Source organism: Crinia signifera, chromosome 4 (genome assembly GCF_055691185.1).
Source record: "Crinia signifera chromosome 4, ASM5569118v1, whole genome shotgun sequence".
In the NCBI taxonomy this organism is placed as follows: Eukaryota; Metazoa; Chordata; class Amphibia; order Anura; family Myobatrachidae; genus Crinia; species Crinia signifera.
This window is the reverse complement of record NC_139220.1, coordinates 124,238,540-124,255,210: the sequence shown is the minus strand read 5'-3', so window position 1 is coordinate 124,255,210 and position 16,671 is coordinate 124,238,540. Positions and strand designations below refer to the sequence as shown.

At 44.8% G+C, this 16,671-nt stretch overlaps 1 protein-coding gene across 1 annotated transcript in view; it reads left to right on the top strand.

The window, feature by feature from the left end:
- LOC146072971 (solute carrier family 23 member 1-like) overlaps positions 1–4,604 on the top strand; it is a 176,821-nt gene extending 172,217 nt beyond the window's left edge. Inside the window, exon 12 of the mRNA XM_083180141.1 lies at positions 4,202–4,604. Coding sequence (XP_083036267.1) covers positions 4,202–4,377 — 176 coding nt within the window. The 3' untranslated portion in view covers positions 4,378–4,604. The remainder of the gene's footprint in view (positions 1–4,201) is intronic.
- Positions 4,605–16,671: the final 12,067 nt, after the last annotated feature.

Genomic DNA, 16,671 nt, shown 5'->3' with positions numbered 1-16,671 from the left:
TGGGGCATAATTATACTGCCGTATAAATATAATATCTCTGCTGGTGCATATACTGCCATATATATATAATACCTCTCTACTGGTGCATCTACTGCCGTATAAATAATATCTCTCTGCTGGCGCATCTCCTGCCGTATAAATAATATCTCCCTGCTGGTGCATCTTCTGCGTATATATATATTACCTTTCTACTGGTGCATCTACTGCCATATATACTTGCACTCCAGTGGTGCTGTCCTGTGGTGTAATACAGTACATTGCATAACTCCACAAAAATAATGGAGATCCAAAATATGGAGAATCAAATAGGGAAAGATGAAGGGCCGCTTCCTCTTACTTCTGAATCTGCTGCAAATGCAAGTAGTAATGATGACATTGACGATGATATGTCATCAACATTGTCTGCCAAGGCCGATGTTCAGTATCAAAGTATGGTGCATGTACAATCCATAAAGCCACAGTTCAGTAAAAGGAGGACCAAAAAAATCATTGGAGGAGAAACGTAAAATCGGCAATGTGCCATTTACGACATGGAATGGCAAGGAACGTTAAGGCCCTGGCCTGTATTCGTGACTGGTATTCAACTACACATGACCATGCAAGCCCTCCTACTCCCCCCTTTAGAAATTTGAAGAGATTTCAGCTGTCATCAAAACACAGCAAACATCTACTAAAAAAGACATGTTATCACAAACTCCCAAGGAGAGTCCAAGGGTGTTGGTGGTTGCGATGCCTGACCTTCCCATCACTGTACGGGAAGAGCTGGCTCCATCCACCATTTTCAGCACTCCCTCTGCATATGCTGGAAGGATTACCCACAGTGCAGTTCCTGATTTAGATAATGAAGGTGTCAATGTTGTAGACCAAGCGGCAGATATTGATGTAGCTGGCACTAAGGAGGAAGTTGACGAGGAGGATGATGAGGTAGTTTGCTTAAATGAGGCACCCGGGGGGATATGAAACAGTTGTTGTCCATGGAATGAAATAGCACATCGTCATGCCTGGGCAGAGGACCAATAAATCCACCTCTACGGTCTGAATCTGGACAACAAATGTATTGCCATATGTAGCTTATGTAAAGCTCCAATAAGCAGGGGTAAATATCTTGCCTACCTAGGGACATCCTCACTTATACGTCACCTGAAGACCCTTCATAAATCAGTGTTGAGTTCAGGAACTGTGGCTAAATCCCTTGGTCCTCCTGTTGGAGACAAGCGCCTGAAAATCACACAACCAACTCCCTCCTCGTCAAGTTCCTCCTTGATCCGGATTGGGGGGGGGGGAGTTCTGCAGACCATGTCACCAGCATGACTGACTCCTCTTCTATCCGAGATTCCTCCGGAGGATCCTGCAGCGCTATGCCTACTACTGCTGCTGTTGCGGCTGCTGGGAGTCGGTCATCATCCCAGAGGGGAAGTCCTAAGACCGCTATGTCTTTCACTAAGCAATTGACCGTCCAACAGTTGTTTGCCATGAGGACAAAATACGACAGTAGTCATCCTATGGCAAAGCGGATAACTACGGCCTTGACAGCTATGTTGGTGTTAGACGCGTGTCTGGTGTCCGCCATCAGTGAAATGGGATTTAGACAGTTGATGGAGGTATTGTGTCTGGGACCAAATCCCATCTAGATTCCACTTCACTAGGCAGGCGATACCCGGGATGTACAGGGACATCAGAAAAAGTGTCCTCAGTGCCCTGAAAAATGCAGCTGTACCCACTGTCCACTTAACTACAGACATGTGGACAAGTGGATCAGGGAAAACTAAGGACTATATGACTGTGACAGCCCACTGGGTAGATGCATCGCCCTGCACCGCAGCAGCAGCAGCATCTCCTGCATGCCAGCTCCTTCCAAGGCAGGCTACGCTGTGTATCACTGGTTTCAGGAAGAGGCACAATGCCGACAACCTCTTAGAGAAACTGAGGGAAATCATCTCCCAGTGGCTTACCCCCCCTTAGACTCTCCTGTGGATTTGTGGTGTCGGAAAATGCCAGTAACATTGTGCGGGCATTACACATGGGCAATTTCCAACATGTGCCATGTTTTGCCCACACTACAGTGGTGGTTCAGCATTTCATCAGTGACAGGAGCATGCTTGTGGTGGGCCGCAAAATTTGCAGACACTTTTGGCATTCTGCTACTGCCTGCCAAAGGCTGGAGCGGCAGCAAAAACTCCTCAACCTGCCCTGCCGTCAGCTTAAACAAGAGGTTGTGATGAGCTGGAACTCCACCCTCTATATGCTGCAGAGTATGGAGGAGCAGCAAAAGGCCATTCAAGCCCACACAGCCACCTACAACATAGGCAGAGGAGCGGGCTGCACCTGACTCAAGCGCAATGGAGGCTGAGTTCTGTGTTGTGCAAGGTTTTCCAGCCTTTGAACTTGCCACATGTGAAGTCAGTTCCGACACTGCCAGCTTGAGTCAGGTGATTCCCCTGATCAGGATGTTACATAAGCAGCTGGAGAAAGTGAAGGAGGAGCTAAAGCGTTGCAATTCCACAAAGCATGTAGCTCTTGTGGATGAAGCCTTCCATACGCTTTGCCAGGATACAAGAGTGATCAGTCTGTTAAAGTCAGAGGAATACATTCTGGACACTGTGCTCGATCCTCCGTTTAAAGCTTATGTTGTAGCTCTGTTTCCGGCGGACACAAGTCTACAAAGGAGCAAAGAGCTGCTGGTCAGGAGATTGTTATCTGAGGGACTGTGACACGGCCACAGACTTGTGTGGCTTAACATAGTTATACAGCTACCTCGGTGCAAACTTTTGCCCTAAAAATTTTTTTTTGTGAGGTGTGAAGTGTTCAAAATAGACTGGAAATGAGTGGAAATTAATGTTATTGAGGTTAATAATAGCGTAGGAGGAAAAATTTTTTTTAGCAGTTTTTATGCTTTAAAAAAAAAAAAAATCAGAACCCAAAAACACAAAACGTTTAGGGGGTGATTTGGCAAAACTTATTAGAACCCAAAACCTGAAGGTAATCAGAACCTAAAACCCAAAACGCGAAAAGTGGCCGGTGCACATCCATTCTTAATATATAAGTATTGGTTTTATAATTGAAACACAATAAAATCAAGGATATTCATATTTAACTGCTATCGGGATATGGTCACTAGGTCTACAAGCATTAGGTCGACAAGCATTAGGTCGACTGAAGGTTGACATGCAGGAAGGTCAACATGACTGAGTGTCAACATGGGTTAGGTTGACAGGGTCATTAGTTCTACATGGGGAAGGTCAACAGTCAAAAGGTCAACATGGGGGTTTTCACTTTCTATTTTGAGCCTACATGTGCCGACAGGCGGTATATCATGCCCTACCATCCACTAGGGCATGGCGGGAGAATAAAATAGTATGCACAGCGAACCATGCAAGGGGACATGGTGCTAAGTTTCAGTGTCGACTTTCCCCATGTTGACATAATGATTGTCGACCTAACCCATGTCAACCTTCAGTCATGTTGACCTTCCTGCATGTCGACCTTGATGCATGTCGACCTAGTTGACCTAATGCTTGTCTACGTAGTTGCTGTCTATCCAATGATCCATACCCCTGCTATCCGCCATCCAGCAATTAGCATGCTTACAGCCAGTAACTGTTTGGCTGCAGGCCGGTAGAGATTGTTTACCAGCAGCTCTGATTTTCTGTAATGCATAATCAAAAGCAGCCAGGCAGCAGTCTCTGCTAGCCTCATAAGCAGAGGGGGTTTTTACATATGGGCTGCACCGTGATCAGCGGCAGCCCCCCTCCTGCCGAAAGGTATGGGCCGCCACTGCTCATAAGAAACTCCAAAGGCACCAGCAAACCCCTGCTCGAAGGCCCCTAGAATTTGTCAGTTCATGGTATACAGTATGCACTACTTTCCACTGTGTGGCACTTTCAACCTGAGCGATGTCATACAGCATGCTGAAGGGGACGGCTTCTACAGTTGGTAAGTGCAGCCAGAATGGGTGAGGGAAATAAGTATTGGCTTTTGGAACCACTTCTAAAAAACAGACAGATGCAGGATCTTTATTCATTGAAACAATACAGGGTGACTTGAACTACTGTACATTTAATATGAGATTTGTGTGCATAAGCATCTGATCTCAGGATGTTGCTCTCCAACGTTCTTGCTTGTTTTGGCTAGCAACCAGCATAGTGCAATAAATCATTTGTTCAGCTAGAAATGATGATCTTGTTTTCTTATTTCCGCTTAGGTTCAGATGAAGAAAGGGGAACTTCAGCTTGGCATAAACAAATGCATGCAGGGAAAACTAATGGCAGCGAAGGACAGTCTTGTTATGATCTGCCTTTTGTCACAAAATACCTAAGAAGGCTTTCGTGGAGTCGATACATTCCATTCTTGCCAACATTTCAGATGGATAGGAATTAGGTGCCCTCCTCCAACACAGTGCGCTTCATGAGCTTCATCCACGGACCTCACACAGGATTTCCCTTTTACCAAAAGCAAAGAATCGCTTCCAAACTGAATGATACCCTTGTTATGTTACTCAACAGGTTTACAGCCTGCAGTATCAGCGGGGGAATATTCCCAGCTGTGTAAATCCTTAACATGCAGCATTAGCGTTAATTGCTACATATGAAAATGATCTGTTTTATGCACCCCACTAATTATAACTGTGGTAATATACCATTATTTTATACAAGTCAAATAAATATAATAAATTGGCGACATTTGTACACAATTTATTTGTAAGGATTGAGTATTGAAACTATGCAAGTATAGCTTGATTGACACTTTGGGGCTATATGAATATAGGTCGGCCATCATTGCTGTCATATTACGTTCACTTCCTCAAATCAATATACTGTACTTGCCGGTATGAATACTTGTACATATTCCAGAGGACAGACCACACCTGTAAGCATGCTTCCTTTCATAGGAATGCAACTGAGAGTAGTAAAAGTGTGCATCACTACCATTGTGTTTGCTTAGCTCAGTAGCATACACTCTGTGGTCCTCATTCAGCATGGATTGCACAAGCGATCCACTGTGCAGATTATTGTGGAACTGCGTAAGCGCAGGATACATTCTGTACATGCGCCGAATGGGTCCTGTCGTCGTCGTGTCGCAGTATTGTGAACACCTCTGCCTGATTGACAGGCAGAGTCATTCCGGGGGAGGTACAACGGGTGTGGGTTGTTAGGTCTACACCAACTAGGTCGACAAGCATTTGGTCGACACCACTAGGTCGACAGACAGCAATGTCAACATAAGTCTAGCTCGACATGGGTCAAGGTCGACATGTGTCTAGGTCGACAGGACATTAGGTCGACACAAGCATTAGGTCGACATGGGCTAGGTCAACAGTCAAAAGGTTGACATGGGGTTTTTCACAGTTTTTTTTACCCGAATGTGGACACAGTGGACATGGACACAGTTTAAAGTGCATCGCATCCCCTGACTTCGCTCGAAATGCTTCGGGCAAGGTGCCTTGCTACGCTCGGGACACTATTTTATTCTCCCACCATGCCCCAGTGGATGGGAGGGCATGAAATACCACCTGTCGACACATGTCGGCTCAAAAACAGTGGAAAACCCCATGTCGACCTTTTGAATGTCGACCTAGCCCATGTCGACCTAATGCTTGTGAGAGGTGTTTTGAGTCACAGTTATGTATTGCCTATAAAATATGATTGTCTGGAAAGGACATTTACCAGATATAGTGGAAAGAGGTAACTTGCTCAAGTCCTGATTAGTTTATTTGATTTCAAAGAAATGTAATCATGTGATCTACTTTGAGACATTGGCATTATGCATACACCAACACAGATACCTGTATATAAATGCAATTTGCATGCAATACAGTAAATTATATAAGTGGCAAAATCAAGTATAAAGCATTGAAACATAACATAAGTGAGGCACTTTTACATATTTAATAGATACAATATTATAATGTTAAATAACAGATATGCAAATAAATTATTAAAGTACATCAACACAGCCATTAGGTGATTATGATAACTGTTCATTAAAGATGCAAATGCAATAAAAGCCTTACAATCATTGTTTGTGAAAACATAAGCAGTAAACAAGGACATAAAGATTTCAATACCAGTGGATTAAAACTTTGTATTACTTTCTGGGAAATAGTACAATATAATAGTGCACCCACATAAAGGAGCAGATTCTAACATGAATACCTTTATGTAGAATAATATACATACAGATGGGTCTTGTCCCATCCTTGCTGGCGGGTCGCCATGGCGTCTGCGCTGGCGACCCGCCAGCAGCCACGCCAGCGAATGCACTGAGACGCCAGCGCCATCCCCTGCCAAGATGGGACAAGACCCATCTGTACTAGAAGCACTAGATACATTAGGCTGTTGTGTGATTGGAGAATGTGTTGGTGCACTTCATTGTTGGTACGTATGCATGCTCTTACCCCAGGGCTGGGCAATTGCGGCCCTCCAGATGTTGAGGAACTACACATCCCAGCATGCCTTGCATCAGTTTTAGCATGGCCACATAGCAAAACTAATGCAAAGCATCCTGGGATGTGTAGTTCCTCAATATCTGGAGGGCCGCAATTGCCCAGCCCGGTCTTACCCTATCACTGGCCCTAACAGTGTCCAGATAAAGGGGAACATTTACTAAGATAGAAGTTCTATTGAAGATGGGATGCTGTCAATAACAATCAATCAGAACCTAATTCTTATTTATTTAGCACCTTCCAGAAGATAATAGATAGAATCTGATTGGTTGCCCATATCAACATCTCATCTTCAATAGAACTGCCATCTTATACCCCTTTCACACTGCAGCTCTTAACCAGTATATTGCCGATTTTTTAGCCTTTTAAACTGTTTAGAGCTGCAGTGTGAAAGCACCAGTCTGCATTTACCGGTTACAAATAACTGGTATTTGCAAACGGTTAAAAAGCAGAGTCCTACACAGTTCAGAGCCGTTTTTATGCAGTGTGAACGGCTCTGAACCGGTATTTAGGCAGCAGTGAGCACTGAGCTGATCCTGCTCCGTGCATATATAATAAAGGGGACCCAGCGCATTGAATATTTACTAAGCGGAACCCGCTCATTATATATGCACATATGAAATGAGTGGGAGCGCTCACTACATATGTATATATGTAATGAGCGGGACCCGCTCATTATATATGCACATATGAAATGAGCAGGTTCCGCTTAGTAAATATGCACTGCGCTGTCTCAAACCTACTGTCTGTCCTGTTCTCCTCCAGCTGCTTTCACACCGCAAACCTGCTTGAGACCCAGTATTAACATGCGGTCTGATAGGGGTTTTATTTGCTCTGACCCATTTTAATAAATGTTTTTAAATACCAGGTCAAAGCAGGTTTTGCGGTATGAAAGCAGCTTTAGTTAATTTACCCCAAAGTGTTTCTTGATGTTTTTAACACTTTTTAGCCAGCTAAACAGGACTTCAAGGACAGTGGTTATTACGCTGATTCTGTCAATGCACTTCACAAATGACTCCCAGCCTCAGAAAAGAGCCCCTGTTCAGCAGACTAAGGAGGGAACAAACAACAATCACCACATTTTATGGTCACTACTTTGGTAACACTTGGGCAAATTGCTAGAGCCTAAATTATTGGGCAACAAATATGTGTGAAATCTCTCAAATGTGCCTGCAGACTGCTGCCTGTGGCAAGGAAATCTGAGGAAGATCCCACACCTCAAGAAATCAAAACAAATAAAATGATCGGAAGCCTACCCACTGGTGTGGTCACAAATGACAAGCCCTGTTTCTGTGTAACATCCACAAGGTAATGTGCAGTATGTCCACCACTTCCTTCGTCCACACACAGTAGGTCGATCATCAATTCTCTAGGGGCCAGATGTATCAAGCTTCAAAAAGTAATAAAATGGAGAGTAATAAACAACCAGCCAATCAGCTCCTATCTGTTATTTTTCAAACACAGCCTGTGAGATGACAGGTAGGAGCTGATTGGCTGGCTGTTTATCACTCTCCATTTTAAGACTTTTGAAGCTTGATACATCTGGCCCTTAATCCTTCTCACAAGTATACAGTAGGTCATAAATGCAGCTCACAGTACAGCGATCACATCTGAATTTTTAACTACAAAATGTGTTTTAAAATAGTTTCAAGAACACAAACAAATTTCTTTCTAAAATATAAACTCAGCATCAATGTGTCTCCCAAGTGGGGAAGATGAAAAAAAAATACCAGTTATCAATGGCATTTGCTTGAGAAAGACCCCTGAAGGGTTTAACAATTTGAAGTTTTGTTGGCAGTGGTGGTGGCTAAACTAGAGGTGCTATGTTGCCGTAATCCCATATCTGAACAATTCTGTTGAATTTTGACAGAAATGCTATAATTGCCTACACTCTCAGAATGTCCAGGAGGATCACGAAAATCATGTGTCTTTCTTGGTCCCCATGAAATGTGGGCAAGTATACCCCTGATACATTACTGCATTCCCCCTTGGCTGCCTACCACAGAGTACAAGTGGGTGGTCCAATGAAGAAATTATGATACTATTAGTGCTGAATTGTGTCATCATAGCCCCCCCCCCCCCCACTATACAGTGCCCGCTTTTCAACATTGCATAGGGTGGGCGGAGCCATGATGATGCATTTGTGATGTCACACCCCAGACAGCACACTTTCCTGCAGTCTGTACCCTGCTACAATAACATATGTACCAATTTTATTATTGGCATACACACAATTACATCCATGGTTTCAAGCATTTATTTAGCTTACAAATACACCTATCAGCATCAGTGGTGCATTCAGAATCAGCCAATCACAACCAGTCCACTGTCCTCAAAAGCATTGCACAATTGCAACTGCCCTCAGCCACCTGTATATATAATATGACTTGATATATGCATGTGTGTCCAGTCTGCATTTGTTCACATTCTAGTTGTACTCAAACTATGCTATTTTATGCATGTATGCACTGACATATGTGTGCCGCCGGGTATGTAATCTACTCTGAACAAACTGGTATAGAACTCATTCTGCACCAGCACCAATGTACCTAATGTACAGAATGTAAATGTACCATGTTGTCAAAGATGTTACACATATATTATTCACACTGGTCTGTTTGTTGACATTATGCAATTAAATCCTGTCTAAGCACCAGGGACATCAATTTCGCCCACATAAACTGAAAAATACAGTTGTCTTGTGTCACTGGAAGGGCAGCCATAGGCAGCTGCTTAAGGCACCAGAGTCTGGGGGAGGCACCACCAAGTACATCCTTGTACTGTACTTAATGCAGGCAACAGCTGTGGAACTTCTAAGATGCCACCTCTACACTTTCACTACAAGGGCTAGAGAGATGGGTATTGGTGACAGTGTGGGTGGAGGGGGCGGGGAAGTAGGTTGAAGTTTTGCCTAGGGTGCCCTGGTCACTGGAGACTGAAGTTGACCACAAGTAGATCAATGTCGGTTCTCATTTTCCAACGACATTTTCAGATAATGATTTTGTTCTGATAATTAACAGACATGGATCATTTTGACATCAAACACATTGCAGTATTTCTGCAGAAATTGCAGCCTGTGTGGCCAGCATAACTTATTCTTTACCTTTGTATTATCTTAAGGCTATATGTTAAGTTACATATTTAGTTATTAGCTGCAGGAATCATTTCTAGATTGCACAACCACAAGCTGTCTTTGTCTTGACAGCTTTCGTAATAGTTGCATATACTTGATGTGTTGGAAGGAATTTTGCTAAATCATTTCCACATTTTTAAAGTCTGAATGGTCTGTACAGGTTACATTCTCTGACCGAGGCAAATCAGAAATAGCTTACATCAGCACCGCAACTATGGGGGGCACCGGGAGAATAGGAAACAAAAAGCGAGAAACCCATCATAAGTGAGAAGCATGCAATGGTGGGGGTGGGCTTCAGAGGGTAAGACAGGGCCAGATTCAGAAGTGGGGCACAGGGGATGAGTACCCCAGGTTCCCCATCTGGAGCTCCTCTGACCCATCTTGATACCTGATCTGATGATTGTGATCCGGCTCCTTACCTGTGCCACTCTACTAATCATCAGCAGGCAAAAATGGACTCGGCTCACTCAACACAAAAAAAGTTTTTGCCCCTTTTCTGTGTCATGAAGTTACACACGCTGAACAGCAGTGTGTAAGGAGCCTGGCATTATAAGTGCCACAGACTGCAATTATAGCAAATCAATAGAGTTTCCCAGTAACAATACATATTAAAATTCATCTTTTTGAGCCTATGATGGAAACCAAAGGGGAAGTATGGCCCACATGTGGGAAAACCTTAAAAATACCCAAACTGATAACAGAGGAGACATTGCTTAAAACAGTGTTCCCAAACTGGATGTCTTGGGGTACAGTAGGGCACCTTTAGCAATTCTACGGATTTGGTCCTGGATCAAATTAAATTATTTATGATCAATGTGATTGGCAGATCCAGTACTGGTGGCTGATAATCCTAACATACAGAAGTAGGGCGGCAATACATCCCTGCTCACCACCACCCTCCACCGCCTACCCAAGCGTACAATCTTGAGGGGTTATATAATGGATTGTATGCATATCGTGTGCACACAACCGTGCAATGCGTTGGTCCTGTGAGTCAAATGGTTGGTCCTCTAAGCAGACATGCAGCTTGTCTGATCAGTTATAGTTGGGAGCAGGTTGTATGTGCTTTTAAGCACATGCAATTGCTCGTTCAACAACTCATATGATGGCGTCATTTGAATGTCAGCTTTCAGACATTTTAGATGCTTACAATCGATTGTGGGACGAACGGTCCTATGCAGCAGCTGGATCATACGACGGATTGTGTTCACATTGTGTGTCCAAAATCCACCAATTCATGAGTCTGGGACTGTCATGATTGTGAGCAGGTCATTCTGATGTACAGTATGGCCAGCTTAACCGAATGACAGGTAAGCAAAATTTGCTTTACTTAATTTTTTGCACAATAGGAAACTTTTGGCCAAGGTCTACCGTAAAAAAAAAAAAAAAAAAATCTGATACACTAGGGTGCAGTGATTCAAGAATGTTTGGGATATAGGGCATTATTCTGGTTGGTGCGTACATTTCCGTATACTTTCGGATGGCGTTTTTTAGCCGTCTGCGCATGCGTGGGGAACGCTATGCGCATGTGCCACGCATGGTCTACGTACTTGTACTCACTAATACTGTACAGAAATGTGCACCGCAAACACTCGGGAAATATGGGCATATTATGGGCGTCATTCGGAATGACACAGGGGCGTACTTTCAAAGTGGGCTAAACTGGGCGGAAACATGGGCGGACACGGGGGAGTGCACTTATTTTGGTGGGCGTGCATTCGGACAGCACACTGAATGCACGCAAACAAAAAGGCAAGAAATATGCGGTGTCCATAAGCAAGTATTGCTTTGCGGACACCACTCGGTCATGCGCTAGGCAATCGGAACGCCTAATCAGGACGGACGCACCTCAACCAATGTCAGCTGAACACAATACAATCACCTACTTTACTCATTACTTGTTAATTACACGCTTGTCACTGCTTCAATTGGAACCATTGCAGCTTAAATGGAACATTACTAAACACACACATATATGCTGCACTTTTCACACACTTTTACACTGCAAATAATGAACACAACTTAATATTAATAATACAAATACACATGTCACTTCTACATGTATCAATTAAACCACACATTTGGGGGAAACAAAAAAACATTTATTAAATGAACTTATAAAATAAATTAGAAATCGCCACAAAATAAAAGGTAGCATAGCAGGAAGACAATTAAATAATATATAATAAATCCATGTATTCTAGACATACATAGCCACAGCAGAATCATTAGGAGCTCATCAGGTGGCTTCTCAACAAAAGTAAAGCACCAACACTTCAAGTACAGCAGACAGTAATGCTAGCCGAAACAGGGCAACAGGGGAACCAAACATGACATTCGAAGCGAGGGCAAATGTGGGTACCCTCTTCACGGAATTGGACACAGGAAGCTGACACACACAGCTCAATGAAAGATTTGGGAAGACATAAGGGTGGAGATTAATGCGGACACAAGTTCATTTGCGGGCACGTTTGCCCCTGGCAGGCTCCTTGCCACGTGCAGTAGCTCTTCGGCCACAGCCACGGCCACGGTCAGATGGTGGGCCAGGTGGAGCAGATGCTTTGGGAGGGGGTGGATCGTCTTCCCCCTCTGGCAGCAGGGAGTGCTGATGTTGGTAATGCACCAGAAACGGATGACATTAGGACCCTATTTCTGGCAAGTAGCTCCACCATAAGCTTATTATGGTGGAGGAGGAGGTCATTTTGCCGCAGGGCTTGATCAGCCAGCACCTGCAGGCTAGCAGCAATTGATTGCTGGGTGGCAGCCATAGCCTGCAGGCTCCCAGCGTCTGTTGGCTGCTGACCAAACCCTGCAACACCTCCTCGGTCCTACGCACCCGCTCTGATGCCGACTCTCCCTGCTGGTGAATATTGCCAAGCACCTGCCCCCACGTGGCCAATTCAGCCACGGTCAGTGGCTGCTGCTGCAGGGGCCTGGTACAGGTGGCAGGTGGCACAGACTCATCAACCTCCTCAAGAGATTCTTGACCAAGCGGTGGGGATGCTGGTGAAAGAGAAAATTACAATTACAACACATTCCATGCAAAATTAGAACCAGCTACTTATGGCATGGCAAATAATTACCTTCAAGCAAAGAAGCCATGACTTCCGCTGGGGCCTCGCTGTCTATGGTGCTCACCCCCCGGACCTCCTCGACTGCAATGCAGCACTCTGCCATCTCTTCCAGGGGGGTGAGCTGCAGCTTTGATGGCATGGGGCCAGCCCCAGAGGTGTGGCTGTGTTCCCACCGCTGGGTCAATTTCTTCTTGAGGTTCGTTTTGAAGTCGTGCCACCTGCAATCAAAGTTTACATATTAATACATGTCACTCCTCATGTTTGCTGTAGCATCCATTGCAATCTGCACCATAATAAAACATGTGCCTCATGACACCAAACTAAGATTATATTAAATTTGAAAACCAACCCTTAGAAGATACACTCACCCTACAATAACTATCAATTCAATGACATGGCAAACATGTCTGTGCCTCCAAGCAACGTGACCGCCCATTGACCAACTCCATCTAATATGTAATGTAAACATTACTGGTCTTGTACTGCTCAAATGTAACACACATGAACTTGCCTCTTCTTAACGTGCTCCGTCTCACGAACTTGTGGAGCCACCGCATTAATCTCCGCCATTATGTCCTCCCAGATCTTCCATCTCCTTGTGTGTGTCAACCGGTCCTGTGGACACTCGATCCAATCCCGTGCGCGGGGCACCAGGATGGCAAGCTCTTGTGCTTCGAATGCCATGTTTCTGGTGGTTGGTTCCTCTGTTGCCCTATTTCGGCCACGGCCACGACCACTGGCACCGCCACTGCCACGGCCACGGCCACTGGCATCGCCACTGCCACTGGCACGGCCACTGCCACGGCCACGGCCACCTGTCGCTGTACTCGAAGTGCTGGCCAGGCTACTCTGTTGGGAAGCCACCTGCTGTGTTCCCAATGATTCTGCTGAGGCTGAAGATGGGCCAGCTGCCGATTGGCCTGATGTAGATGGCCCATCTGGCTGCTCTTCCCCCAATGGCTGGTCTGGGTTGATGGGGACATAGGTGGTGCTGGAGTCCATGCGGGCAAATAGGTCCTGCCACTCCTGCTCTTCCTCAGATAGAGATGCAGACATGTGTGCAACAACATTGCATTTGTCTAACACACCTTTATATACTATTTCTGTAATTGGCGTACATCAGCGACACCCTGCGTTCCGTACGGCCGCGTTCCGTACGGCAGCGTCAACCGTGCGGCGCATAGGCCACGCCCCTAGCTGCAGAAATTTATTTTAAAAAAACCTGGCAAACTTAGTAAGTCTGATATAGTAGGTAAATGCAGATTTGTACACCAATGACCAAATAAAACTGAGGTCAGACATGAAATGTATATGTGAATGTACATCTGTACTGAGCACTTGTTTGGTATGTATTACAAATGACAATACCCATTCCATATGTAAATCCAGTCCACCACTTAGGCAAAAGTAATCAGTGCTAGCATCCAAATCACATGTGAAAGGTCTCCAAATTCAGCCTTGATGCAAGCTACTTTTCATTCCACATCTCTAGTGTGGCCCAGTAGAAGGTAAGTGTACACATGGCAGCATGGCCTAATATTGGGAAAAGTTCTGGCACTATTTGCTATGTTTCTGCTGCATAGCTTTCACCATAAAATAGCTGTTTAGTACCTTGTTGAGTTAGGTGTAAGTGGCTAGTGATGCAGACTATTTCACCTGTTGCTTATACCCATGTTTGGTGAATGTAATAGATTATATATAATGGGTTCCCATCTTATTTTACACTGTCTGTTTAGGAGATAGTAAGTAATGGCATGGTCTGCTAAACTATGCAAAGGTACAGCAAGTGTGGGTTTGCGATGCAATGGGTTAGCCGTCTGTTCTGGCGCATACACGCTGTTACTGTAAAAATGAACAATAAAGTTAATACCAAATACCACTCTGATCAACCAATGACAGGACATGATCGCTTGATTTGTGCCATTGCTAAGATGGTGGCCTATGGCAGAGCAGCACCTTTTTCTGCAGCAGAGCTAAGGACACTGGTCTCCGTTATGGAGACCAGGCTGGGCCGTGCAGGGCCGTTTATAACCAATAGGCAGAAGCGGAATGCCTATGCGGTGGCCCGCCGGCGCATATACGGCCGCACACAGGTGCGGCGGACCATCGCACAGCTGGAGCGGCGGTGGTCAGACTTGAGGCGTCGCCAGCCGGATTTACTCCAGCAAATCAGGGCCAGGATTGCGAGATGTGAGTGTTTATACATTAAATGGCCATTTGTACATGATTGCTTACATGACATTATTTAAGCCAATAAGGTCACCAGCCTGATCATGAGTTAAACATGGCATACACTATATGTGTGCTACTTCCTGTTTGACACCCTGTAATGGTCATAAAATATGTAATTGGGGAGGATTAATGTTTGTGATGCTTACAATGGGCCAAATGTCACAGCATACCTGCCATGTTACAGGCTGTGTTTTCTAAAAGCCACTAAGGAGCTGATTGCCTGTACATTTATCTCTACTTATAACCTTTGCATTTATAGCTTGATAAGGCTTAATACAAATGACCCCTAATTGGCACTTTTTTGTTTTTTCACAAACACAGCACGGGAACGAGCAAGACAGGCCCGAGAGGACTCAGAGGCTTCCCAGGCCCAGGAGGAGGCGGAGGCAGTAATGGCCGAGGAGGTTGGAATTGAAGAAGGGGTGGCGGAGGAAGTGGAGGAAGAGGAAAGGGAGGAAGTGGAGGAAGAGGAAAGGGAGGAAGTGAAGGAGGAGGTGTGGGCAGCGGAGGTGGTGGCATTGGAGGACAAGGTGGCAGAAGAGGCGGAGGTGGCAGATGAGGAGGAGGTGCCACATGAGGAGGCCCCAGAAGAAGAGGAGGCCTGTGAGGTGGTGCAGGCACCTGAAATTGGTATGTATAGATAAAGAATCATTATTCCTTTTGTCATCTACTATTTGCTATGTAGCACTGGTGATTCAATTGTTTTTTTCAATACTATAAAGTGATAAAACAAACTGGGTAGCAACAGACACACTTAGGGGTTAGATAGGGTGGGCAAACCATCCCTTTCATCCAGGACACATATTAATGACACAGGTTGTGGGGATGGCTTTCAGGTCGATTTTAAGTGTCAATGAACCAGTGTAGTTAATCTGTATCCTGGAAGAAAGGGATGACGTGCTCATGTAAGGGTTACATGTCCCTGCTGCAAGCGTACAATCTGTAGCCTCATATAGGTGAGTAGAGTTTACAGGTGATTAATTTTACCAAACTAGATTCAGTATGGCATAAATGGAGTATGGACAGGCGTGGCTTAGACTGGAGTAACAAGTGGTCAGTGCCCCTGGGCCCTCCTCTAGCTAACCACCCCCTGCGGTCTGCATGTATGTTTGGCACCATAATTATGTGTTGATTTGGTCTTAGTAATGATTTTGTGCATGGGAGTGGGTTAGTGCTGCAGCTTTACCTAACTGGCATTATGACAATGATTTATGGAGCAGACCATCAGCAGGCAAGCCATGCTTGATTGCACAAATGTACTGAGCATTCCTGAGAGTTGACTAACTCCCATGCCACGCTCCATCATATAACAGACACTGAACTTTTTTTGCTGATTTGGGATTGGTGCAGCGTGTGACATACTTCTCAGAGCTTAGTCATGGGTGGGTTTGGATTTAGAAGGAGCACTATGACTGTGAGGTGTTCTACAGAGTAAAGGGTAGAGGGGAAAAAACAGGCTTTCCATGTAGTATGTATGCATGTATGTATAGATGTATGTGTCATATATATAGTTATATATGTGTCTATATATATATATATATATATATATAGTAGTAAGGATTGGCGTCACTCCGGGGAAATTTTCAATGATATAAATTTATTTGTAAAGAGTCGACATGTTAGTACAGTCGACGTTTCAATGGCCCATAGCCATTTTCCTCAAGACCAAACATGCGACACAATGAGAATACAATGCGTGTAACATCAATAAATAGCGTTCTTACCTGACAGGGTCCGCCCGGCGGCCGGGTGCACGCCGTCCTGCCCCCATTGCTGGGTGTTCCGGTATG